At 59.4% G+C, this 26,828-nt stretch overlaps 1 protein-coding gene across 2 annotated transcripts; it reads right to left on the bottom strand.

The window, feature by feature from the left end:
* Positions 1–4,276: 4,276 nt before the first annotated feature.
* Positions 4,277–25,179, bottom strand: CYP26B1 (cytochrome P450 family 26 subfamily B member 1). Of its 2 annotated transcripts, none has more exons than XM_038561778.1 (7): positions 25,127–25,179; positions 24,681–24,759; positions 19,414–19,638; positions 10,417–10,692; positions 10,000–10,155; positions 8,202–8,486; positions 4,277–7,815 (listed from the first exon to the last, which is right to left on the bottom strand). In XM_038561778.1, exons 1-7 carry the CDS (start codon positions 25,162–25,164, stop codon positions 7,423–7,425), a joined length of 1,452 nt encoding a protein of 483 aa, XP_038417706.1. In that variant the 5' UTR covers positions 25,165–25,179; the 3' UTR covers positions 4,277–7,422. The 2 variants fall into 2 exon arrangements, with proteins under 2 accessions (XP_038417706.1, XP_038417705.1); XM_038561777.1 differs by lacking the exon at positions 25,127–25,179 and adding an exon at positions 23,186–23,856 and having other exon boundaries at positions 24,681–24,745.
* Between the last annotated feature and the right edge of the window lie 1,649 nt (positions 25,180–26,828).

The following is a 26,828-nucleotide window of genomic DNA, read 5'->3' as shown; positions in this document are numbered from 1 at the left end:
CCTACGTAGCACCACATGAAAAATATGGAACTTCTTCCTGCAGAAAGCCTTCCCTGATTTATTCCATCCCGCATCAGTAATTTTCCTGCTTCATCTTCCCAGGTTAGACCCTCTCTTAACACTCTGTTCATTACAAAACCATTGAGATTGAGTTTTATAAATACCATTGACACCTGAAGTGAACTTTTGAGGCATTATCTGCTTCTCTTGCATACTCCACTTCCAAGCTGCCTCATCTATGCGGGGTGACTCTGGCTCCCTGGACATAGTTGGCCCAGAGGGTGACACAAGCTGGACCAATCAGATTCTGTCTTCCAAGAGACTGGAAGGCCCAACGCCAAGGAGCCTCTGGAGCTGTCACACTGGAGAGAAGGTAATTCCACAATGCCTCCGCCCTCAATTGCTGGCATGTCCAGGACAGCCTTGCTTTTCTCTTCCAATGGCTTGAGGTTCAGGTCTTCCTTGGGGAGTCTATGACACAAACTGACATTCTCCCAATAAATCCCCCTTTGTGCCAAAGCTACTTTTGTTCAGTCTCTTGTTTGCAGTAGAAAGAATCTGATCTAATGTTAGAGCAGGGAGGAAGGCTAGCATTCAGCTCTTCCTTCTCAGGTGGCCGAACAGAAGCCCAAAGAGGGGAGGTTGGTGGTCCTGCATCTCCCATAGGTAGAGGCTGATAGAGCTCGGAACAGACCTCAGTCCCAGACTCCCCGTGCACAGTCCAACATGCACAATGTTGACTCTGAGAATCATAGCAGGGCTCCCAACACCTGCCTCCCTCAGCAGCAGGTAGTTGTGCTGGGAGTCAGGTCAGGGAAATGAGAGGAACACGATGTCGGGGAGATTGGAGGGGAGGGGAAGAGGTGGGTCACAGTCAAGTGCAGCATGGAGTACATATTTGTACTGAGAAATCTGCATTGCTTTTTAAAACTAACCCCTGCTCTAATCGGCATATGGAGTTATTCACAAGTTATGGAACTTAATCAAGACTGGAATTATGAAATTAACATAGAAGCGGCATCTGGCTTCTGACAGGCACAGGTGTGCAGGTTGTATCTCAGGTAAGTTCAGCATCTGTTGCTGTAAACTCCTTGGGAGGTGCCACGAAGTGACACCCCTCACAAAAGGGATTGATGTGTCTTCCCACCCCCAAGCAGGGGGAAACAGCATAGGCAGGTTAGAACTTGAAGATGATTTTTATGTTTGTTACCAACTCCAGAAGATAACCCCCCCGTTTTTTTTTAATGGAACTGGAACTTGGCCTTATGGACTTTTGCCTGAGATGTAGGTCTTTGGGTAGGGCCTGGTGGTCTTGAAGTTTAGTTGGGATTGGTGGTGGTTATGGATTGGGTTGGGTGCCATCTCTCCTACCCTCATCCCAGGGCAACCAGTCAGAGGTAGCCACCCTCCTACCCAAGGAATAAACATGTGACACAAATCAGGCCAGAATCCTTGCAGAGGGTTGCCACATGACCACTGCAGTTACAGGCTCAGGGTAAGACTTTCTCACTGCACACCTTCAGGGGGCACAAGTCATGATGCGTTCTACATCACATTTAGCTCAAGAGGGCTCTAAGCCTGAGTCCCAGAGGAAGGAGCTGTGGGAAGGAAGGGCTTATCAAAATGTCAAGTCTACACCAGGTAAGGCACAAAGGGCTCCTGTGGTGTGGATAAGCCAGAAAGGAAGGGAGCTGTAGCCAAGCAGGTGGACACTGCCCAGGCACATCTGCCTCCCAGACTCCCTGCATTCCCTCCCAAGGAGCCTGATGCCCTCGGGTGAGCCAGGAGCCCAGCCATGTGGCTACTGCCAGCCAAGGAACCCCCTCTGTACCTCGGACAGCCTCCAGGACAGACCAAGCCCCCTGCAGGGGTGTCACAGTGCCACACTCCCACAGAAGTCTTTGTGGGCTCACCTGTCCTTGGTCTGCAGTGCGAAGGGGGCTCCACTGAAGGGAGCCAGAGTCAGAGCACCAGAGCTTGGTGGGCCGAGGGGAGGCATTCTTATTACCTGGAGGGGGCAAAGGCCAAAAAGGCTGGAATAAGTGTCTTCTGGGAGGCCAGGGTCCCTGGGAGGGGGGAGGCGGGGCAGGCAGTGCAATCTCTTCTGGTGAAAGAGAGGTCAGGTCAGAGATGAGGTGCTGACCCCACGCCCCTGTCTGCTGCTTGTCATCAGTGCGGCTATGACTCGCTCAGCCCTCCAGAGCCTCTGCAAGGCTGCCTCAGCCTGAAAACTCTGAGGCAAGTCAGGTTTGTTTTTCCTTTAGCCCCCAGCACAGACACAGAGTCATCCCCCCTTCCCTCCCGAGGCCCTGACCCCTCCGCCCTCACCTGCTCGGCGCCCAGCGCCCTGCGCCCCCCTGCCCTGCTCCTGGCTCCCGGGCCCTGGCCACTGCAGCCGCCCCCCGGCCACCGCAGCCGCCCCCCCGGCCACCGCAGCCCCCCCCCGGGCCACCGCAGCCGCCCCGAGCCCAGGCTGTTTTGGAAAAGCGCTGGGAGGCGCAGACTGTGCGGTCTGTGAGTTCCCTCCAAACCGGCGCCCCCACCCCTGCACAGACGGCGGCCGTGCCTGCCTGTCCACAACAGCCTGTGTTCTCCTGCCAGGCCAGGAGATCCCGGGGCCGGCGGCCGGGTGGGGGACGTCGGTGGCCCGCGGGGCCGCAGGGGAGAGGCGCGGACAGACCGGGTGACGACAGGCGGTCAGCCCGGGGGCAGCCCGAGGACCTCGCTGCCTGCACCTCCTGCGGCCACACGGGACATTCCACCGGGAGGCTCGGAATTTACGCTGTGAAAGACTACTACCTTCTGCTGGCACGGCTCCTGGGGGAAGCCGGGGCCCTGGAGGCTTCTGTGGGAGGGAGCCCCCGGGGGGCAGGCAGGGTGGGGTGGGGGGCCCCAGTTCTGGTTCAGGAACTGCCCTACCCTGTGCTTCTGTGTGGCCACGGGAAAGTCACTGCCACTCCAAGACTCTGCTTTGCCTTATGGAAAATGGGGGACTCAGCTGTGCTCTCCCCCTCCCCAGGTGGAGGTTAGGGCCCCAGGAGGGCAGACCCTAGTACAGTGGGGAAGGGCCCGTGTAGCAGGACCAGGGCTCAAGGCGAAGGATGCAAAGGATGCGGTGCACAGGGCTTGCTGGAAGTCCTGCCCTGGCCGTGTGGTGCAGGAGATGCTGGTGATTCTTTTCGGGGTGGCCCAGCTCTGTGCCCAGGTGGCCAGGTGGGGAGAGGCCCTACAACCTTGTCTGGGCCTAAGGACTCTGAACCAAAGCTGGGTCTGACTAATGAGATCTCAAAAACTCCAAACAAACAAACAATGCTGTAGCCAAAAAAAAAAAAAAAAAAAAAGCCTTTTCTGGGTCAGCCGGGAACATGGGTGTGGGGGAGATAACCTCCCTAGGCTGCAGGGAGGGGATTGGGTGCCACAGAGGATGGGACCAGCCTGGGCACTGTAAGGCCCTGCCCTTGCTGGGGCTGAGGCTGGGGCTGGAGCTGGGCCCTCCTTCCCTTCTCCTGGCCCCTGGGTCCCAGAGTGCCCCCTGGATGGACCTTGTCCCTGCCCTGGACAGCATGCCTTTATACTGGCCTCACCTCTGGCCTCTGTGAGCGAGGTTGCAGGGCACCTTTTCGCAGAGTGTGATAAACAGGAAAGGCGACATGGTTTCAGGGGTCAAATGCACTTAGGGGAACCCTTTGGTCTGTGTCTACTCTACACTGTGAAGCCCCTCACATGCCCATTCTCAGGCTCAAGGTCCTGGGAAGTCCTGTGGTGAAGGAATCTGCCCATCTTTACTTGACCCTCCCCTCAAACGTATTTGATCAGGGAACTTATTCTCTCCAGCAACCACCACATAACAGGCTCTTGAGAAGTGCCTTGTGGAGCATGAGGCTGGAAGTCAGGAGACTTGAACTCTGCTCCTTAATTGGCCATGTGGCCATGGACATGAGTGTCCTCACTCAAGTAAACAAGATGGACTCTGAGGACAGGCCCTCAGCACTGGGTTGCCTCATCCAGCACCAAGAGGCCTGGCCTATCTACTCATGGCCAGACTCGGCCGGCAGAGCCAGCTCCCAGCTGCCCCGTCTCCCAACAGGCCTTGGGGACCAGTGGCCATAAAGTTACACCTCCCCTTCACCCCAGGGGGATGGGTATGTCTCAAAGGACAAACTTTGTGGAGAAGAATTTCCTGCCTGACAGGTAGGTATTGCAGAAAGGAACAGGGGTGGCCCAGAGGACCCTGATAGTGATGCTGACAAGACAGAGACAAGACGGCCAAACAAGAGTGAGTCCCCACGGTTTATTATGGAAGCCTATAAAAGAGCCAGGTTGAGTATTTCCAAAATCACAAAATGCACAACATTCATTTTTTTTAATATGCAACATGGAATATTATATACAGATTAAAACCACATGACAGCAAAAACACTCACACGGCACCAGTTTCATATCAAAACAAAACACACAAGTGCTTTTTCAATATTAAAACAACTGTGATAAAAACATATTAATATTTTGAACCATGTTTACAATAGAGAAAAAATTCATATTTTACTAAATAACAAATATTTAACAGCAAAAACTTTATACTAAATATCTATTTTGAATTATAACAAAAATAGTACTTATAATAGTTTATAAAGACAGACACAAAATTATAACATTTATGAAAAAAAAGTTTTGTGTATAAAATAATATTATAGTGATCTGGGCAGGGTCAGGATGGTGCCCAGAACACAAACGCCAGCGCCCAACATCGAAAGTGCTTCAATCTGCAAGCCCATGGCAGGAAAAGTGTTGTGGGGTTTTGTCTTTTTAATGTCAAGTTACAATAGTTAGGAATGGTAAGTGAGGAAACATCACCCATCTAGCGCTACCTCTACTGAACCGGCACACAAATACACAGACACGCGTGGACAGAGACGAGACGGCCACATTTCAACACTGGAACCCTCCTGTCAGCCAGTCAAGAGCTTCTTTCAGTTCTGTTCTTGTTGCTTTTGAGACCCAGCGGGGCAAATAATCCTTCCTTCCTCCTCACAGGGACCCCCTCAGCCTTTCCCTCTGCCCCTCCCAGGCCGGTTACCCCAACACAAGGCCACCGATGCCTCCCAGAGCCCACCAGCCCCCCAGCCCCTTACCAGGGCTAGGCCTGGTGGACTTCCTGTCTAAACTAGCACTTACTGCATTCCTGGATATTCAGTCAAAAACAATTGGTTCAGGGCAAGCTGGGGCAGCTTAAAGGAGCATGAACCTTCCAGACACTGAGAATTTTTTTTTTTTTTTAATGGGTAACAAATTTTGGTGCACCATGAAGCTATTTTGCAAGCTTTGATGAGTCTTTACACATTTTTGCCTGTTTTTCAGATTGTGTGTGTGTGTATGTATGTGTGTGTTGGGGGGATGGATTGAGAGATTTTGCTAAATTTTTTAAAGTGTCTTTTTGCCAATATGTCTTTTCTGCGCTGATATTTTAGTAGTGAAAAAGTAGGAACTAAATAAAACATTTGAGAACAGGGTTACAGAGCAGTCTGCCAGCCATGAGCCCATTCCCCTAAAGCCTACCACAAGGGGGTGTGGGTGGGGACAAAGGGGGGTGCATCCTCCCCCTGAGCACCATAGAGGGGCCACGCAGATGTCCACAGTAGTCAGTGCTGCAGGGAGGGACTAGAGGGATTGGTATCCTGTACCCTTCTGTGTGTTTTTTTCTTGTAAAGAGGATTCACTGCTTTTAGAACATCAAAAGCCAATAGAGAAACACAGAAAGCAAAGAAAATCTGAAAACAGTCAAAATCATTCAGAGACTCATCAAAGATCCCCAAATCATCCTCGGGAAGCATCCCAAATTGCCAACACTTGAAATGCCAGTGGCAGGAGCTACTCCTTTTTCCCCCAGTCATCCCCTAACCAGCCGGTTTTCAACCAAATCACTTCTGACAAGTCGCACATACCCTCCTCCTCAGCTCTGCAGCCCCCGTGCAGTAGCTGCCTCGGGACCAGGGCAGAGGACCCGAGTCTGCACAGCAGAAGGGCTGCCTCCTATGCTCACCTCCCCTTGCTTTCATCTTGTCCCCACACCCCTGAGCTGGGCTAAGCAGACAGTGGCATAGAGGTGGGAAGGACTTCAAGGACATCTTTCCAAGGGCAAAGGGCCAAGGGTGAGGGTCAAGAGAGGGACCACAGAGGCCCTCACTCCCTGTCAGAAGAAAGAACCCGTATACGTCCCCATGCTCACTAGCAGGAGTGGGGGGCACCGGGGCAAACAGTGGCCAAGCAGGAGCTTGTGGTAGCCTCCAATCCCCCACATGATCAGGGTTTTTGACAGAGCAGGGAGGGGGACAGTGGGCCATCTCCCCATCTCCATAGAGGGCAAAGGCAGAGGCACTGGACTTCACCCAGGGAGTGAGGCTCTGAGGTTGGACCCACAGGAGGTCTGGAGCCTAGGGGTTGGGGGACTGCATCATTTGCAGAAGTCCTGCCCTGGACAGCTGGGACAGAGGCTAGGGGACAGACGAGTTGCTTGTTCCAGTCCCCAGGAATGCCAAGATTCGGTTATATCAGTGAATAAATATGGGACGGTGGGGGGGGGGGGGGCTGGAGGGGGCGGCAGGGGTGCAGCCCAAGAGCCAAAGGCCTTGTGTGTGTGTGACAGGGGAGCAGAATGGGCTCAAGGCTGCCTGGCGGGAAGGTGGGGACATCAGTGTGTATGCCCAGGGCCACCAGGGAGGATGCTGGGAGGACAGGGCCTGGGGCTCCTTTGCCCCAAGGTCAGAAGAGAGAACAAGTAGCAGCAATAGGTAATTTCAAATGTCCAAACTGGTGAAGGGGTGAGGCCCCTCCAGGCTGACTGCAGACCCCCGCCCCACCAAGGGTGACTTGTGTTCTGTTACCCAGGATGCTATTCTTCGGCAGCCACACCAGGAAGGGCGCTCCACCAGTCTGAGTCAAAGCAGGAGGGACGGGGGTGCTAAAGACAGCGCCGAAGGGGGCACTTCTTCTCCTCCATCCCCAGCGTCAACTACCTGCTCTCAGACTAAAAGGGTCCCAAAGCAATAGAGAGGTGGGGCCAGTTCGGGACATCACGAGCACATGCTGCAGCCGAGCCACTGACATTTAACACTGTAATGGGCAAGCGGAGCGCCCCACCAGCCCCTTCCCAGGAGCTAAGCCGGGGGGAACTGGAGGGACTGGACAGAAGTAGGAACCAGGGGAAAGGCCCTCCCCCCACAGAAGGATGGGGCCCTTTGGGCTTTGGGTAGGGTTTACTGGGGGTGAGGGCGGGGACAGGGGAGGGGGCCAGGTACAGGGGGCCACTCCCCGCTCCCCAGGTTCCTACCCTCTCCCACACACAGGTTTCGACCCTTCTGGTGCCTGCGGCCCCCACCCCCCCAGGCCTGGCTGGGCTGGGCTGGGGCTACCGGCTAGGCCCAGTTAGACTGTGGCACTCAGCATGGCCTCCGTCTCCGGCAGGATTTTGTTCTGGTTCGAGTCCAGGCCAAAGAACTTGACGCTGAGCCCATCCACGGGGTGCAGGACAGGGACCAGGGTGATGCGGGGGAAGGTCCGGGTGGCCAGCTCAAAGCGGCTCGTGCTAGCCAGCTCCACCGCCAGCACCTTCAGGAACAGCTTGGCCAGATGCTTGCCCAGGCAGGTGCGGACTCCGCCGCCGAACGGGAGGTAATGGAAGCGGCCGTCCTTGTCCTCACTCCGGGCCTGGCCGAAGCGGTCTGGATCGAACACGTTCACGTCTTTGAACACGGGCGCTGTGTCGTGGGTGTCCCGGATGCTGTACATAACACTCCAGCCTTTGGGGATCTGGAAACCCTGGAGGCAAGATGGGGGCAGGGGTGGAGTATGGTGGTGAGAGCCAGAGGACAGCGAGAGGGCCGATGACTTCCTGTCGGCCATCCCCCACCCCCTGAGCCCAGATGTTTCTAGAGACCCCCTTCCCCCCGCCCTAGGGTCCCCCAGTCCTGCCCAGCATCCCCGTCAGCATGTTAGTCCTGTCTCTTGTTTACGGATGTCCACGTGCAACTTCACATAGGACATCCCGGTTGGCTTCATCTGACTCAGCATTTGGGGCAGGGTCTCTCCCATCTGACTGAGGTACCCTGACAGGAAGGCTGGTGTTGCTGTTAGTCAGCACCCACCCCTGACGCAGTGTTCCCAAGGCGCCCCGGAAGCCCCAGCCCTGCAGGGCCCAGCCTCACATCCAGCTCGAAGGTCTGCAGTACGGTCCGGTAGCCACCAGAAATGGGTGTGAACAGGCGCATGACCTCCTTGATGACACAGTCCAGGTAGTGGAGCCTGCTGAGCGTGTCGAGGCGCAGCGTGCCCTCACAAGGACAGCCGCCACTGTGCAGGATGCCCTGGGCCCGCAGCTCCTCCCGGAGCTTCTCCAGCACAGCTGGGTGCTTCAGCAGCTGCATGATGAGTGAGGTGCTGGCGCTGGCGGTAGTGGCATAGGCTGCGAAGATCAGCTCCAGGGTCCCATCCTACAGTGGCAAGAGGTGATTCAGGTTCAGCTGGGCAGGCCCAGTCTTGGGCAGCCCCCCTCTGCCAGTGGTCCCCCATGCCCCAGGGTCATCCAGCTGGGCCCTGCCCCTGGGCCCCACATTGCTATGGCTTTCAGACCATGATGGACACAGGTCACAGGGCCAGTCCCCTGGCTGCTACAGCCCAGGGCAGAGGCACTAGCCTGGGAGTCCCTTGGGGTAGGGCTGCTTCTCACTCACTGCTGGATTCCTGAGCCAGCCTGAGCAGGCCTAATCAGTGCAGTGAACAACCAGAAGAAGAACAAATCCCAAGAGGCCAGGCTCTGTGTGGGCAAGTAGGCTAGATCTGCAAATGGGCTTTCCAACTGACCACTCTGGCCCCTTTCTCCATCCCCAGGACATCTGGCAGGAGGTCAGATGGGGTTGGGGAGGTGACCTGAGACCACAGCCATGGTGACCTGTGCCGGGACAGCAGTGAGAAGGCTAAGGGGAGGCAGCCCCCAGAAGACTCAGACCCTGCCAAGGCTCTCAGGAGAGCAAGACACCTGAGCAATGGGTGCCCCCAGGCAAAGGTCTCAATAGGCCATCTTGTCCCAAAGCCTGTATTCTACAAAAGAAGGACTTGGGTCCCTGACTTGCATGGCACCACCTATGGGTCACAATACTTCTTATGAGAAGGGAAGGTCACTGGAGCACCCAATGGTTCACCAGGGGAAAAGCTGCAGTCAGACTAGGGGTAAGCACAGAAGGTGGGGATGGAGAGGTATGCAGTAAGTCTCCACAGGCACCTGGCAGACATGCAGGTGGCCTAGTCTAGACAAGGATGAGTTAACAAATCCCTCTTTGGGTGGTGCACCCACCCTAAAAAGAGGCAGGCAGGAATCCTTCTTGGAGCCCTGTGTGGACAGTCTTGGTGCTAGCAGCCCAATTGGGCTTAATCAGTGCCAGGCAGGCCAGGAGAGAGCTTCAAGTGCCACCACCTTGAAAGGGCTGGTGGGATAGGAGGAGACCAGAGTGAGGTCCAAATCTCCCTGCTCATCCCCAAGGGCTGAGGCTGCTCTCAAGCAAGGGACTTCCCTTCTGGGGACCATGAGATGCACCGAAATGGTGAATATTTGGGGTGGAGGGAGGTGAGGAGGTCAATAAAGCTGCTGGCACTGAGGCTGTCCAGAGGTTGCTAGAGGCCAATTTTCAGCATCTTCTCCTAAATGGTATATGAGATGGTTGGGAGCAGAGGGGGATGGAGAGCATGGAGCCCAACTGCTGCGGGGGACCCACTCAGTACCAGGACTGGGTGCACAGAAGCTGTGGTGGGGGGCAGCCCCATGTATTGTGGGTATTTCTCATCCTCCCCGTCAGACCACATACACAAAGCAGGCTGGCTGGGTCCCCCAGCCCCAGGCAGTGATGACCACCACAGCTGCCCAGAAACAGTCCCTGTGGGGAAGGGAGCAGAATGGGTAGAAACAGAACATGGGGTGCTCATGCTGCCCTCTGGAGAGGCCGCCCCCACCTTTAGCTCCTGCATGGTCATCTCCTTTCCGTGCTCCTTGCTGCTCTCAATGAGGATGTCCAGTGCATCTGAGTAGTCCTTGCCCTGGGTGCACTGCAGCTTTTCCCGGATAGCTTTCTCCAGGCCCTTCTGCAGGATCTGCCGTGCCTGAATGCCCTGAGGGGAGAAGGGGGCCATGTGGTCACTGGAGAGGAAGGATAGTGTCACCAAAGGCCCCCTCCCAAATCCAGAGGGACTCCTCCCGGAACTTCCCATCTCAGCTGCAGAGAGCGGCAGGCGAAGGCTCTTCCCTCCCCCATCTGCTGACACCTCGCCTCTGCCTGTGTGACTGGTGAGTGTCCCATGGTCAGCCACCCTTGCCCTCAACGTGGGCTAGTGGATGTCCATCTCCTCTCTTCCCAGGTCCTAGGTGCTCACCCGCCGGTAGCCGCTAAAAGGCAAGTCGACAGGCAGGGAGAAGACGTTCTCCACAAATTGCTGGTAGACTTCGAAGAGGTGACCAAGGTCCTCTTCAGGGATGCTGAAGCCCAGCAGCACACGGATGGCCATGCGGAAGGTGAGCTTCTGCGTCTCCTGGTACACGTTGATGGCCTCAGGGTGGCTGCTCCAGGCCCGAAGTGTGTCCTGGATCACCAGCCGGATCTTGGGCAGGTAGCTCTGCAGGGCCTCGTGACTGAAGATCTTGGAGAAGACCTGGAAGGCAGGGGGCAGTTGGCCAGAGGAGCTCTTCCAGGGCCCCACGGAAGCACGCACCCAGGGCTGTGGTCACAGATACACCAGGTCCTCATTCCCACCCAGCTCCACTTTCCATCTCCAGACACAAACCTTGCTGGCTCCCCTGCTCCAAACCCCCTCCTACTGCGTGTGCCTTGGAGCAGAGGCAGGGGAAAGAGGATGAAAGCACAGTGCACGGGCACTTTTATTCAAAGTCAGGACCTTCCATGTTACTCACAGGGATATCTGAGCTGTCATCTCCTTTCCTGACCCCCAGAAAAAAAGCATGAGCTCCAAACAGTGGCAAAGCCCCCGGGACTGGGCAGTCCAGCGGCCAGCAGGTCTGCAGAGGAACTTGCCCCATCCACAGCAGGGGCCTATTCCCAAATTCCCAGGCCTCAGGGCGGAAGGGCCCAGGAGGAGTGGAACACAGATGCGTGGACTGGACAAGGAAGAGGTGGAAAGCTGGAGGTGGCTAGTCTCCACTGATGGAAGAACAAGAGAATCTGAGGCTAGACTGCAAGCAGGACTTCCTGAGACACCCCCCCACCACCACCACCACCAATTGCTCCCATTCCCTGGGCAACACCTAATGGGTGGAGATCCTACGGAGTCTGTTAATAGCTGTGCCATCAAAATGTCTTCAACATGGCTGAGTCAGGAGGCAGGGGGATGGGGACAAGAGTTTTCTACCCCAAAAATCACAAGGCTAAACAGAAGCCCATTTTGATTTCTTGCATCTTCCTGGTCCATTTTAAGTAACCAGTGGGTCCCCATTTCCACCTTCTCTGCCTTCCAACCTCATGTGTCCTCAGTAACCCCCTCCTGTCCCCTCCTTGCCCAAATGCCCCAGCACGCAGTCTCAGGCTGCTGCCCAAGGTTACAAGAAAGGGTAGACGGTGAGTTTATTTACTGATGCCCTTGCGTCTCACTCGTTAAGGGACATCCTCTATCCACCCCACCCCAGAGTCCGGAGCAGAAGGGAGACACCCCCACCATCACCGAGGGAAGGGTCATTGGGGAAGGCGGAGAGGGGAGGGACAGCGCAGAGGAAGGGGACACAGAGTCCGCTAGCTCCCTTACCCTGCCCCGCGCAAACCACACACACGCACTCACCCTCCCCGCCTGTCCCCCAAACACAACCACCGCACAAACTGTAAATGTGAGAATTTCCCCTGCAGTCAGCTCGAGGAGGAAAAGGTAACATTTTCCTGGCCTCAGCTCTGCATGGCTAATGGGAGGGCTGGTTTGCAGAAATAACAGTGCCGGTCCTTCAGTGGCCCAGCCAGGCATTCACAATAGCACTTTCATTCCCAAATTCCCGGTGGGCAGACGGAGGGAGGGAAGGAGGCCGGCGAGGGGCAGAGAAGCCAGCACTGTTTGGGGCTGCTCCTGCCATGAAGGGACAGCTGAAATGCAGAAGGACGGGAAGTGGCCAAGGGCAGCCGGGGTCTGAATGGGTCACTCACACCTTGCTCAGCTGTGGGGGTCCCGGGAACTCGCGAGGGAGGCTTCAGTGGCCACATCTCTTCAGAGGGTTCTGGCTAAAGGCAGTGCTCTCTGCCTCAGCCTGCCCCTCACTCTGGTATCCTTAGAATTTCCAGTTCAGCTCCTGATCAGAGTCTAATGGGGTGGGAATGGGGCCCTGTCCCCAGAGCCTAGTGTTGGCCAACTATGGGCCCTTACAAAACAGCAAGGTGCTCATCAGGGAGGCAGAAAGGTACTTTGTGGCTACCAGGCCTCGATGGGGAGACTGGAGGTGGAGGCAGGCAGAGATAGGGAGGCTGTACCTGGCCTAGAGCTGGTCGGCTCAGGGCCACCTGAGGAGTATGGTCATGGAAGGGGTAGGGGCAAGGACCGGCCAGGGCCCCCAGCCAACAAGACACCCCAGCCCAGAGGTGGGCATGTGGAGGAGCCATGCAGACCTAGATTGGTCAAAGTCCAAGCCAGCTAGGCTCTAAGTGCAGTGGGGTGGTGGGGAAAGGCAGGCTGGCCACCCAGAGACCTGTGTTTTAACCCAAGACCACACACCAACTCACTGCACCACCGTGGCCAAGTCATGCCCTCCAGCCTCAGCTTCCTCACCTATGAAATGGTAAGATTGAACGGGGTGACTTCTGTGGCTCCTTTCAATATACAGAGGACATAAACACCAACACTTAGGTGTCCCAGACTAGATGCTGCCCCCTCCAAAAAGCCCAGAACCTGGCACTGCCTGAATCACCTGGTTAAGCGCCTACCAGGCCCCCACACAGACACCGTACACAGGCCACAGTGGCCCAGGAGGGGCCATCCCAGGGTTACCAAAGGAGGCTCTCTGAGGACCCACGCCGCACTGTGAGGAGTCACCCGCCCATGAGCCCTGTCCTGCCCCAAAGGTAACATTCTCTGCGCCCTCTAGTGATGGCCAGTTGAATTGCTCCTCTGCAAGCCTTGGGGTCCAAGGAGGACAGGAGGACCCAGGGGACATGCGACTGGGGAGATGGACTCCAAGGGTAAGGGTTCCACGCGTCACTCCTAGGTAGACAGGGGTCCTAAGCAGAGGCTGGAATGACCCCAGGAGGCCCTCTGCCACCCCACACCTGCAGGCCTCTGGGCTGGGGCTTCTGGAAACGTCCAGGGCTCTTTCGACCCAGCCCAGGACTCACCACTGGCAGCCAGCAGGTTACTGTGCTCTCTGGGGCTCAGCTTCCCCACTGGCTTCATGAGGGGTCTAACTGGATATTTTTGGGTCCCTTCCCGCCTAGCTGCCCCATCTAGGATTCCTCGCAGAGGCCCCCTGAGGAGGGGGAAAGGAGAAGCAAAGCAAAGGGAGATAGGCAGGCACTCTGAGAGTCAAGGGACTTCCGCTCAGAGGTCACGCAGGCCATGACCCTACTTCCAGCCCAGCTGTTCCATCTGCATCAGGGCCTCCCAGGCACTAGAACTCCAGGTCCTCATCCCTAGGTCAGTGCCCAGGATTAACAACAGAGGCACTTCCTGCAGCCAGCCAAGGCAGCCCAGAAACCACCACCTACCACAAAGGCCAGGAGGGGGTGGAGGTGCTGGCGAGGGCCGCGGGAGGCCTGGGCCACGTCGGGCAGCCGGGGTCAGGACCCGGGCACATGGGAAAGTGCCCAGCAGAGCTGCTAGTGCGAAGAGACAAGAGACGAAAGGTTCCCAGCCCCCAGAGCCGCCTGCCCTGACCACAGTTGTAATAGGAGCCAGGGCCGCTTTGTTTCCCTCCGGAGCTTCCCTAGGAATTCCCAAAAGCCAAAAGCGAGCCAAGAATGTTGGACAAAGGTCATCGGGAACCAGCTCTGGCCCAGGCTAAGCCCTGCAGAAGGAGCAGCAGGTATGGACTTCCCACCAGCGTGGGTGCCCGGAGAGAGAAGGCCGAGTGTCACGGGAGAACCGGGAGCTCCCAGGCACAGAGGCAGGGTGGACGGGCCCCCACCTTGAAGGGCGTGCTTAGAAACCTCCATCAGTTTCTCCAGCAAAGTGACAGGCTCAATGGCCTTGTCCCTGCTTCTCTCTCAGCCCTGAATGGGAGGGGGTGGAGGTGAGGCACCAGGGGGCTGGTCAAGGCTCAGATTCTCCATAACTGCTTCTACTAATGCTTGCTTCCCCCTCCTGCCTCTCGCTGGGTGCCCCTGGGAGAAGGGCTGCTCACTGGAGCCCTAGGGCCCTGCGTGCTGACCCGCTCAGCCAGATAACCCCGCCCCTTCTCAGCTGGTGGCTGCGGCTGAACAGATGGACAGACAGCCTCTGGACAGGCCTCCTCGGGAGTGGGAAGAGCCGGAGAGGGAACCTACTCCTTGGGCCAGTGACTCAGACTGGGAGGAATGGAAGCGGCTGGCTGCCCGGGAGGGTGGGGGCCTGGGCAGGCTACCCGCCGCCGAGCAAGGAGCCAGAGCCCGAGCCGCAGCCTGCGGAGTGGAAAGAGCAACAGAGGGCAGGCAGGGCTGGAGCAGGAGCAGCCGTCAGCACAGCGCTCGGTGACGCCAAGGTGTGTGCTTTAGTCTCAAGTAAGGGGGAGGACGAGAGAGGACGTCATCTTCCCAGATGCCTGGCATTTCCACTGGGCCTTGACTTCACCCTGGCTGCCTCCACTCTGCCACTCTGGCTGGGAGGGGCTGGCCCAGACCCCCCAGGCTGTGCACGCTTCTGGGTCCCAGACACCTATGGGAACAGAGCGCCTGTCCCCCATTTAACTCTAGCTCTGTCTCCCCTAATGGTTCCCCCCAAGACACAAGCACATGGTTGGGGAGGGAGGGCAGCACTTGGCAGCTACCTGCTAAGCCACAGAATCCGAAAGGTTAGGTTCACCCAGACTCCCATCCCTCTTCCAGCCATAGCAAAACCCCTCAGAAAGCTGAGGCCCAATGGGGGAAGGGCCCTCCCAATGGCCCAGTCCAGGCCACGACCACCAGTGGCCCCCACCCCATCTCCCCCCACTCCAAACCCCACTGATTCAAGATCCACCCTCCACCAGTCCTGGGGGCTCAGAATTTATCTAAGAGCCCTAAGGGGACCCTCCTTTATGGCCAAGCTTATTCTCAGGGGAAGGCCAGCTGTTCTGGTTACTGTGTCCCCGCTTCAGCACTTCTCATCTCCTGGAGACGCACCCCCAACCCCAGCCCTTCAGTCCGGCAGCCTGAATGGATACACTGGCAGGCACAGGGGGCCTCAGGGCCAGAGCAGACCCCAGCCAAGCCTGCCCACTCGCTGTCAAGGCCAGAATTGTCTCCCAAGGCTGGAAGAGTGAGCAGACACATCAGCATCACAGCCTTGGACCCCTCCCTGCCCTGGGAGGACAGAGAAAGGAGGGTAGAGGGAGGGGATGAACTGGCCAGACCACTCGCCCCCTGCCTGGCACAGGGAGCAGTGTGGAGGGAGGCACCCACTCTAAGGCGCTCTGGCGGCTGGCTGGCCATGGGCTCCCTCCCCCATTGACCTTCAGAGAGATCGGCTCCTGCCACCCTCCCCCTCAGCAGCCCCTGTACCCACTGGCTGGTGCTACAGTAACTTTTGAGTGAAGGACTTCTTGGGCCGGCAGAACAAAGGCCCTGTGCTCATGCCAGGGGGCTGGAGCAGAGCTCTCAGTCGTTGCCCTGCCTGGCTGTGCCGCCCACCTTCCTATCCCTGCCCTGCCTGGCAGGTGGAAACTTCTGCCCTCAACTGAGCTGGAGAGACTCTGCAGCCAGAGGCTGAGCACTTGTCCAAAGGCCATCAAGAGCCAGTCTGAGCTGGCCTCCCCGAAGACCCCCAAACCCTCCTGGTTCTGCCCTCCTGCTGAAGCACTTCCTGGACTCTCCACCCCAACACAAACTCCAGGATGTACAGGGTTTCTACGAGAAGTGCAGTGATCCTGAGCCTAACCTCCAACCCTACCCAGGACAGGCCCAAAGGCCAAGTCAGTGAGGGGTGGTATGTGGTTAGGCAGGGCTTCTTACTCCTGCCTCCAAAAGCCTGGGGAGCTGTTCCCCCCACCTTAGCCTTGAGTACAGAAGTCCCTGTAGCCAGAAGTCTGGGTTGGAGGGGCAAGAAAGCCATGCCTGGGGTCTCTAGGACACCAGGAATTCAGGATGAAGTGCATCCTCTGAGATGCTCTCCACATTTTGACAGGGCTACTGTCTGAGGCCCCCTAAAGCTGCTGGCCTTGCAAAGACACTCAGAGGAAATGCCTGATTCTGGGCTGTGGGGCTGTGCACTGGGGCTTCCATAAGTACCCCTAATTCCTCCTCTGTGTCTCTGACAACCTCCCCACACCCTTCTACCCTACCACACTCCATCCACCCTTCTAGGGCAACACCCCAGCCTCCCTGCATGCAAGGAGGGATGACATCCCTCCCCCATCGATCAGAGACACTCCATCCAGGCCCCCCAAGAAGGGACAGAGTCTGAGGTAGTGCCTATAGGGACACAGACCTGGCCTCTTAAGAGGATTCTGCTAGACTGGGCAAGACTTTCTGGACTTTCTGCCTGGCAAGCCCAGCCACCTTGGCCCTAGACCACCAGGATAGGAGGGCAAACACCTGGAGTGCAGCGATGGCTGTATGGAGCCCCTTCCCAGCACATCTGGTCAGACCTCCCAGAGAAGGGGTGGGCCACCAGCCCCAATGGAAACAGTGACGCTCCTAGCTCCCTGCCAGCCGGCCCCAGCACACCTGGGCCTTACTTCCTGTGAGTACATTCTAACCAGGCCTGGGCCTGGCCCAGCTGCCTGCTCACTAGCCAGGTCCACGACTGCAGCATGGACTGGATAAGGCAGTGTGCACGGCACATCCTCCCACGCTGGCCAGGCTGGGTCCTCGGGACACTGGGGTCCAGCAGACTGGCCATTCTCTCCAGGACCAACATCAGCCCCTGAAGACTGACTCTCTTCTCATCCATCCAGCTAGACTCTACTTCTTGAGGCAAGGACCAAGTTGCCCACTTTTGTGTCCACCTGACCCACAGCCTTCAATTTGGTTCAGTAAACCTAAGTTTGTGGAACATGAATTAGAGAGATTTGGGGGGAAGGACCCTTTTGTCCACCCATTTCCCATAGGACCCAGACATATGCCACATAGCAAACATGCACCAGGACACTTAGAGGGAGGGCCCGTGCACTGTGTTCCCGAACCTCTGTCAGGATGAACTGTTTTTTGGCGGCTTCCTATCCCCAAGGAGCTAGGGGATAGGGTGCCCCAAATAGGGAGACCATCAGTGCTTCTTCTGTGGCTCTGTTCCGGGGCCACTGCCCCTGCCCCTGCCCCATCTCCACTCCCCATCCCCCCTGGAGGCATTCCTCTGGCAGCTTTCTCTGTGCCATCTTCTTCCCCCCTCCCAAATGGACAATGTGAGCCAAAACCTTGGGGCTTTCCAGATGGGCCCTCCCCACCTGGAGGCCCACAGCCAAGTCAGGCACAAGGCGGGTGGAAGCACAAGACAACAGCCCTGCCCCAAAGCTCTCTGCTCCCGCAGGGTCTCAAACTCTGGTCCTGGCCTTCTCTTTCCTCCCAGCACCTCCTCCCCACCCCATCTCCAGCTCTGGCAAGCCCAGGTGGGCAGGATTCAAGTAGGGCTCTGCTTGGTGGCCCAGAAACAGCTCTTCCCGTGGATGCCTGTGTTGCATGCCCTGTCCTGCCCTTTCTTTGCTTCCTGACCTGGTTCAAGTCTCTCAAACACGCCAAGCCTCAGTGTCCCCTTCTGCGAGAGGGGGACAATGAGTGTTTTCCTGTCAAAGCCTCTATAAAGATAAAATGAGGAAGCAGACATAGCCCCTGGAGCTGGGGTTTCAGAGTCTCAGGCTGTCTCACTCCTTGGAACGGGCTTCGGGTGGAGTCATAAAGACTAAGAAAAAAAATAGTGTCTTATAAGCCCCCTCCCAGCCACGCCCCATCTGTCCCCTGGACGTGTGAGCTGTTTCCTGCTCTAGTGCGGCAGATGCGGGAGACTACTCTAGAAGCTCCCTTCCAGTCCCTGAAATCCGTGCTCTCCGGGGAGGGGGCTGTCTCCTCCGTCAGACTTTGCCTCCTTTTGTCTGCCACGGAGAACTACTCTTCACAGGCAGTTGAGAAGACCGCAGCTACGAGACGAATTCCTGCGTTCACAAGGCCCTCTTCGCATGGGACTCCCGGTGGAGGGGGCTGCTCACGGTCGCCCCCACGCACCCCCCGACTCTGCCACTGCGCCCGGACGAGCAGAGGCTGCGGCCTCTCTCTCCTTTAGGCTTCAAACCGGGATGGGTCCCGCGACCCAGCGGACAACAGGGAGGGAGGGGCGGCCGCGCGCAGCCCCCCCCCCCCCGCCCGCCCCGCCCGGCGGCGGCTCGGCTTTCGGGTTACTGCAGTTCAAACAGCACGTGCCGCCCGCGCTCCGAGCCGCCGCGGCGGCGGGGCGGGGCGGGGCGGGGCGGGGGCTGCGCGCGGCGCGGCGCGGCGAGGGGGCGGGGAAGCAGCTCCGTGCGCGCTGGCTCGCCGCCTCCGCGCCTCTTTTAGGCGCTCGGGAAATCCACGGGATAAACACCCGCTTTCTCTTCCTCTTTGCGGGAGGGGGTAGGTGCGCCTTGATCCCCCGCAGCGCCGCCGCGGTTCCCCCACCCTTTGCCTTTCCTCCACCATCCAGACCTGTGCGGCGGTGACCCAAATTCCAGCCCCCCCCCCCCCCGCGCCCCGCGCCCCCCGCCCCCCTCTTCCTAGGCGAGGCCCTGCAGCCGTCGCGCACAGCGTGCTCGGCTCCCCGCGCCTGCCCGCGTCGCCCTTAAGCAACCAGTGGCAGAAAGGCTAGGTTTGGTTTTACAAAGGTCCGTCTCCAGTCCTCCGAACTCCTGAGGGAAACAGGGCGAAAGGGGGAGCATGGAGCACCGTCTGCCCTTTTCTCTTTTCGGTTTTGGGGAGCGCGCGAGGACAGGCGTTGGACGACGCCCTACTCCTTGCACGTTCGAGCTCGGCCCACCTCGCCTCCCCGCAACAGCCACCTCCGGACCTGGTAGTGGGACCGGCACAGCGCGCCGACACACCCGCCGACCCGGAGGAGGCCTGCGGGCTCTGGATCCTGCACCACAGCCGTCTAGACACGGAACTGTGGGATCCTCGAGCACGGTGTGAAACGGGGGCGCAGATTCGGGTGGGGGCGTCCCTGGGCTTCCACAGACTCCTCTCACCCGAGACGGGTGCACGGAAGAACGGGGTCAGAGCAGGGTTGCGAGGCCCCCAACCCAGACAGAGCTCTTACCTTGCGCTTGTTGCGGTGGATGTCGCCGATGGAATTGGCCACCGTGTTCGGGCCCAGCAGCATGCGCGTGCTGCGTGGCCACTCCGTGCTCACGAGGTGGTGCTCGCCCATGAGGATCTTGCGCACGTTTTCCGCGCCTGTCACGCGGATCAGCGGCCGCCCCAGCAAGTGCGTTTTGAACACGTTGCCATACTTCTCCCTTCGCGACGACTGGAAGCCAGAACCCTGGGGGAACCACGGAAGACCCCCGTCTCAGGGCGTACATCTCCAGATGGGATGTCCCGGAGGCCCACCCCGGAGGGCCCGCGGAGGAGGCGCAGAGGATCCCGCCTGGGCCACCAGTTCTCCTGCCCACCCCCCAACACACACACACACACGCACACGCACGAAGGTTTTATTTTTCATAGTATGCACAAGAACCAGGGAGCAGGGCCTAGAGGATAATAAATAACGCAGGAAGGCGGGAGGCCCGGGGCACCCCTCGGGAGGGTGTTTTTTGGTAATGACTTGCGGGAGGAAAACGGTATCCCGGACGGCGGGACCCCAAGCTAGAGCCTCCGCCCCCCTCCCCCTCGCTCCCCCGCCTCACGCTCCGGAGACTCTCGGAATAAATATTTCCAGGCTCCCGGCCACGGGCTGGCGAGACCCCGCGGGGTGGCCGCAGGCCAAAGATTATTTATAGCGGTGAGCGGTGCGTGCCCAGAGGCAGTCACTCCAGAAGGGGGTTGGGGTTTCCTCCGTTCTCAGGGGTGGGCCGCGAAGGGCCCCGGCGGCTCTCTCAGGGATCTGCAAGGAAGGGTCACGGGGCCGAGAGCCGCGATTTCCCTAATGCAGTCTGCCCGGGGAATAACCGAGGAGGGTTGCGTCGCCGCCCCCGAGTTTGGAACGAGAGCTGGGAGGACGGCGCTCCCCGCGGGGCGGGGCGGGGCGGGGCGGGGCAGGGAGGGGCGGGGCGGCCGTCACAGGTAACCGGATCCCCCGCGGCCGCAGCGACAGCGCGAGCCCAGGACGCCTAGGCCCCGGCCGGCGCGCAGACGAGCTGGCTGAGCGGGCCCGGCGCGGGTACCGGAAACCGAGGGGACCTCGGAGGGGCGGGGGCGGGGGCGTCCCGCTCACCTTTGACGTCGGCGCTCGCCACCCCACCCCGCGTTAACCCTTCTCCCTCCGGGGCGGCCACCGGGTTCCAAGGGGAGGGGCGCCACCTGCCCTGCACGCTCGCTGGGCCGCCGCCGACGTGCGGAGGCAGATGCCGTACCTACCGAGTCCTGCGCCCCCGGAGGGACAGCGCGGCGTCCCCTCTTCCCGGGTGGGTCCCCCTCCTCACTTTGCTTTCTTCTGCGGAAAAGTATCCTCCAGCTAAAAGTGTACACACCCCAGCACTGCCGAAAAGTGACTCTGCAGAACCCGGAGCCCTAATCGCTTTTCCACATGTGCCTCCGGCCGCGGCGCGCGACAGGGAGCGAGCCCAGAGCGCCCGGGCCTCCGAGAGGGGGGCTGGGCCGCCGGGGGACGCCACCCCACTCCCAGGTTGGCGGCGCCCCCCCACCCTGCCGCCGTTCTAGACGACGCCTACCCCTTTAAGAGGAACCTAGGCGAGGGTGGAGGTGCGACCCGGGGCGGGGGGGGGGGGGGGGAGTTGGGGAGCGGGATTCCCTCCCTCCGTCTGCTGTACCCGTCTCCCTCGCTCCGTCTCACTCTCCGTCTCTCCTCTCCTTCTTTTCCTCTGTTTTTCTTTTCTTTCGACACAAAAGTTGGGTTGTGAATTTTCCGAGGTCGCCGCCGCCTCTCTCCCGCCGCCCCCTCCCGCCTCTGATCTGCCTAACTATAATTAAAGTGCGTTTTTTGTGGCATTAATAAAGAGTTATTTGTCCGCCGTTTCCACGGTCTTCACAAAGAGGACTTTCATAGGGGCAGCCGCGCGGGCCGCGAGTCCAATTTATACAAAAATGTTGTATTTTTAGCCCTAGGCTCTGTTTAGATGGCGCACGGTGGAAATGGAGAGCCCTTGGAGGTCCCCCCGTAAAATCTGATAAATGACTCCAAAAAAATAAAGCTGGGATTCAGAGGGCTCCCATTAACCCCTTCAGCGCTCTTCTACAGGCATCCCCCATTTCCCTCCCACCGCGGGGTCCAGGGCCCCGCGGGCTGATGGAAGGGGAGGCGGAGGCCTGGTTCCCCGTCTGCTGTGCGGGTTGGACGCGGAGCCCCGAAGGCCCTTGTGGGATTCGGAGGAAAGGTCAAGGGGACATTCGGGGTAGCAGAGAAAAGGTCAGGAGAGGTGGTGGGGGGGGAGGCGACAGGCCACAGACTCCGCAGATTGTCTCTAACTAGACAGGAGCTGATGCCCGCGTGAGTTATTTTATTTCCTAACTTCTCGGCCAAAAGCCTAGACCACCGCCGCAGTTAACTCTTTAAGTGTGGTGGCGTGGGAGAGGCTCTGGGGATTTCTTTACGGAGGAGGGTAGCCCCGTTGGTTAAGGCGGACCCCACCCCCACTGAATGGACATCCCCAAAAGAGATGGACAGATTCTGGGACTTGGGAGGACCACACCGCAGAGGAACCTGGCGCCCCCCTCCCCGCCCCCGCTCCGCTGTCACTTGGCGCGGGGCGGGGCTGGGCGGGGTGTGTGTCTCTGTGTGTGCGCTCGCGGATTGCACGCGTCTGTTAATTTCAAGCTACGCTTTCTCACTTCTAAACCCACAGGTCCCTGCTGTCGCCTCCCGCCTCACCTCTCCCTTGCCGGGGTTGTCTTCAGGACATTCATCCTTCTCTTAACTCCCATCAGCATCCTCCGGACAAAACAGGTGCTCACGCGAACAGAACACACATCCCGCGGTTAACCAGAGGCGCCCCCCACCACCCAAAAGAAAAAACCTGGTGTATATCAAGCTGTAAAAGCGTTTGTCCAGCACTTGACGAGGTTAATTCCAGGTTAATCTCCCCATTACTTACCTGTGTCTGGTCCCCGACGCACCCACCGCCATTATCACCAGCAGTGTGCGGTTGTGTGGCGTCTAGCAACACACACACACACACACACACACACACGCACACACTTTGGATTTAATAGACCAATCCCAAATTTCTCTCCTCTGCTGAAGTGTCCCCACCCAATAAGTAAATAGACCCTTTTCCTTAAAAGCCGAGAACCCTCGGGTCTCCGGCTTCTCATCTTCCTTGGGTCACCTCCTTCCTTCCCCACCGCTAACTTACACTTCCCTGGACCGTGGACAGGGCAGTTGTACCTAGCGCAGCCGACGACGCGGCAGGAACACAGCCGGGGTCTTAAAGGGGGCAACTCTGGCTGCCACTGGCTCCTTCCTCTCCCCGACTCAGTTTTCGGGTCCCAATGACACGTCCAAAGCCCCCGGAAGCCGACGGCGACAGGGGCCTGGAGCGCGAAGGGGAGGCGAGAGCTGCTCAAGCCCCGACGCCCCGTCCGGCTCGCAGCGCGCGGGGAGCCCGCCGGACCGTCCACGCACCCTTGCTGGGCCGCCCGCGACTGGAGAAGGTCAATCTTGGGAGCCCTCTCGGGTCCAGGGGCCTCTCCGCGGCAGCCCCCAGGCTTTGAGCACCCGGCGCGGATGGGCTCCGAACCACGCCACGGGCGGGCAGGGGAAGCCCGGGCGGCACCCGCGAAGAGGAGGGAAGGGGCGGGGCGGGGACCGGTGCCTTCAGGCTCCCGGCGCCCCCTGGCCGGCCCGCGGCTCCAACGGCCCCGCGCTCGCCGCTAGCGGACCCCGGAGAGCAGCGGAGCGAGCGCACCCTTACCTGTAGCAGCCAGTGGCCGGTCTCTCCGATGAGCGGGAAGCCCATGGAGCCCTTGGGGATGGGCAGCTTGCAGCTCTTGTCGCGGGTGGCAGCCCAGCGCAGCTGCCACAGCTGCTGCGACACGGCCAGCAGCAGCGTCACCGACACCAGGCACGCGGCGAGGGTGGCCAGCGCCGACACCAGCTCCAAGCCCTCAAAGAGCATGTTGGCGGCCGCTCGGGGGATTGGCTGTGTCGGCCGCGGCGGGGGAGGGGAGGGCCGGATGAGAAGGGACGCGAGCGGCGGGGGAGGGGAGGCTGCGGCCGGGGGTCCTGGCACCTCCAACCGAAACAGAGAAGGAGGAAGGGGCCGAGGGAAGGGGAGTGGAGGCTGCGAGGGGAGCGGAGAGAGGGAGGGAAGAAATTGCCTAAAAGAAGAGAGAGAGAGGAGACACGAGGCGACTCGGAGTGTAACTTTGTTTGTTTGTTTGTTTGTTTGTTCCCTTATAGCGGGTTTAGGGGCTGCTCGAGGGGTGGTGAGATGAAGCCGTGAATCAAGCTGGTGGATTAGCTCTCCCCGCAACCATCACACTCGGAAAACTTTGCAAAACTTTGTCCAGCGGGAGCCTCTCTCGTTAAGAGCTAGCGGAGAGAAAGTGCGATCGATTTGTCAAAAGTTTTCCCCTCAAATTCCTAGGTGGAGAAAAAAAGGGAAAAAAAAAAATCTGAATGCAAAAATTCCAACGAACCCAGAAACTTTGGGGGCGAGGGGGAAAGGCTCCCCCCTGGCCGAGGCGAGCGGCGGGGCCCGAGCCCAGCGTCCCCGGGCTGCCCCGGGCGGCGCGCCCGAGCCGCAGAGCCGCCGCTGCACCCCCGAGCCGGGCGCGGCGGGCGAGGCGACGCGGCGGGCGCGGCGGCCGGAGCGCGGGTGCGGAGCGGGTGGACCGCAGTCGGGACGGGACGCGGCCGGCGGCAGAGCGGCGCTGGGGAAGCGGGCGCTGGGGAAGCGGCGGCGGCGGCGGCGGCGGCGGCGGCGGGCGGGGTGAGGCGGGGTGGGGTCGGGGAGGAGGTGAAAACCGGAGCTGGGCTATTGTATCAATTAAGAAAAGGCAATCCGTCCCGGGACGCAGTCTGTCGGCTCTGGAGTTGCTGCTGGGGGAAGAAAGGGGGAAAAAAAGAAAGGAAGGCGAAAGGAATGAAAGAGGGGGGAAAGCAGGAGGCAGGGTTTCAGGGCTGGTGGTTTTAAAAGCTTCTCTCAATGTGAATTTGAGTCCAAAGCGAGGCGATGCGTGTGTTTATATAGAGGCGGGAGGCTGCGCCGTGGGCGCTCCGCCAGCCCGCCCCCCCACCCCACCCCCATCCAGCCCCCCCCAGCTCCCCACCACCGCCCCCCCCCCCCCGTGCTTACAAAGCCGGAGGCGTGGTGAGAGGCCGGCGGCCGGAGCGTGTGAGCGCCCGCCGGCCTCCCGCCCCGCCCCGCCCCGCCGCCCGCCGCCCGCAGCCCGCCCGGGACCCACTTGTAGCAGCCGCAGGATCAAACTCAGTTCACCTCTCGCCTCCTCTTCCTTCTCGCCGGCGTCTCGCTGAGCCCGGCACCTACAGACGGACGAGAGGAGACACACACACACACACACACACACACACACACACACGGTGAGCTCTCGCACAGTGCCCGCTTGGCTGCTAGGCTACTTCCCTCCTCTTTTCCTCCCTCCCGGCCCCCGGCCCCCTCCTCCCGCCCGGGGCAGTCCCGAGTGGGCCGTCGCCCCAGCGGCCGAGGTCCCCGCCGGACTGCCCCTCGATTGAGGGCCTCCGAAAGCCCCTGGACTGTGCTTGGGGTCCCTGGCTCCAACCCCGCGGAACCCCGCCGGCTCCTATCTCCCGCGACCCCTCCACCCTCCCATTTGCCCCTCCCAGTTCCCCTTGCCAGGGTCCCTCATCGCGGATCCGGGCATCCCCAAACCTCGGACGCCGAGGTCTCTCCGCCACCACTGCCCCCATCCCCTGCAGATGTCTCTCATCCTCCAAGACTCCGAGGTTTCCCTCTCCCCGTCCGCGCCCAGGGCCGCTCTCGCTGCAGCCCTTCCTCTCGGGGACCCCCTAACTTTGCAGTCCCCCTCCGCCCCCCGCAGCGTCGGAGGAACCCCGGGGCCGGCCTCGGTGAGTGTCCCGCGCCGAGGACAAATGCCGCAGCCCGGGCACCCGGAGGCGGGAGGAGTCCGGCACAAACGTTCATTGATACAAATGGGTAAATAAACACGCTGGGCGAGCGCGGCCACCTTCTCGGGGCGGCCACAGAGGGCCCAGCGCGCGCGCCTGTGCGAGGTGTGCGTGTGGCCCGGGGCCGCACCTGCGTGCGCGCGCGTGTGTCCTCGGGTCGGCCCGACATCTGCGGAGCGGGGTGGTGTGTCTGCGGGTTTATGTGTTCTCTCTGGAGCCATATGTGTGTCTGTGCATCGGTGCATCCGTCTGTCATCTGGCCTCTCCTCCCGCGTGGCTGTGATACATGGAGCTCCCCGCGCCAAGCGCGGCATCGTCTAGCTAGAGCCTGGCTCGCCCTCTCCCGCAGGTCCTTTTCTCCCCCAGCCCCCTTGTCTCTGCCGTTCGCTCTCTCGCACTCCCAGAGCAGAAGACTCGATATCCCACCTTCAGTCTAAAGTGGTGTGCGTGTAAACGAAACTAGACTCCCCTTTTAACACCTCCCCTGCACCCAATATCCTTCTATTTTGGAGTTCACCAGAAGAGAGTGCGTGTGAGCGTCTAAGGTGTGAGCATATGTGCTGTCCCTCCCTGTGTGCGCGCTTCGGAGGTTGAAGTGGCCACAGAGATCTGAAAGCTGGTCTCCTGCTTCCAGAGCTCTGGCGTCTGGACTCTCACTCTCTGCCTTGGAACCCCACCTGGTGGACAGTTGCAGTGCTACAGATCGGGGGGAAGCGATTCGCGTTCCTCCCGCCCTCAATCTTCCTTGGCACTGGGCAATCAGCCCCATAGGGCCTGCCAGTCGGCTCCCAGAGGGCTGCCTTCCCTCCCCAGTGCCCTCGGATTCCCCCCCGCCCCCCCCCCGCCCCGGGCAGCTTGGGGCTGAGATATTCACAAAGTTCCTGTCAGGACTACTGTGGCCTCAGAAATACAAAGCTAGAACACACCATCACAATGAGGAGGTTTCACAGGACAGTCGACTGCACTGGGGACCCAGGAGTGGTGAGGCCAGCATCACCTTGCTCCCTATGTGGGATTGAAGCTGGGTGAAAATGGGGCTGGGGCGGGATCGTTGAGTCCCCACTATTTTGAAGAGCCCTAAGAGTCTAGCCTGACCCCCAGACATAGCACTGGCCCCACGGTGGTGAAATGGGCAAGATGCCCTTGGGGAGCCCACCCATAGGATCACCCATCTCTGAAAGGATGCACATACATACATCTGTGAAACGATGGGCACACAGCCTTATCGAGGTACTGTCTATCTGCACAGGCAGATAGTGAGCACACACATATACGTAAGGAAGGCATATGCACTCTGAGAAGCGTCATCAACAAATTCACACAGCGCCCACCTCCCAGCCACCAACATCAAAAGTCCACAAGAGTGTCTCTTCTGTGGGATCATAGCCCCAGAAGTCATTGTGTTTCCCCTTCCCTGTCCATGCTCCTGGAGATGGCTTTTGTGC

Source organism: Canis lupus, chromosome 17, assembly GCF_011100685.1.
Source record: "Canis lupus familiaris isolate Mischka breed German Shepherd chromosome 17, alternate assembly UU_Cfam_GSD_1.0, whole genome shotgun sequence".
In the NCBI taxonomy this organism is placed as follows: domain Eukaryota; kingdom Metazoa; phylum Chordata; class Mammalia; order Carnivora; family Canidae; genus Canis; species Canis lupus.
Note: the sequence above shows the minus strand (reverse complement) of the source record. Positions and strands in the feature narration are given on the sequence as shown.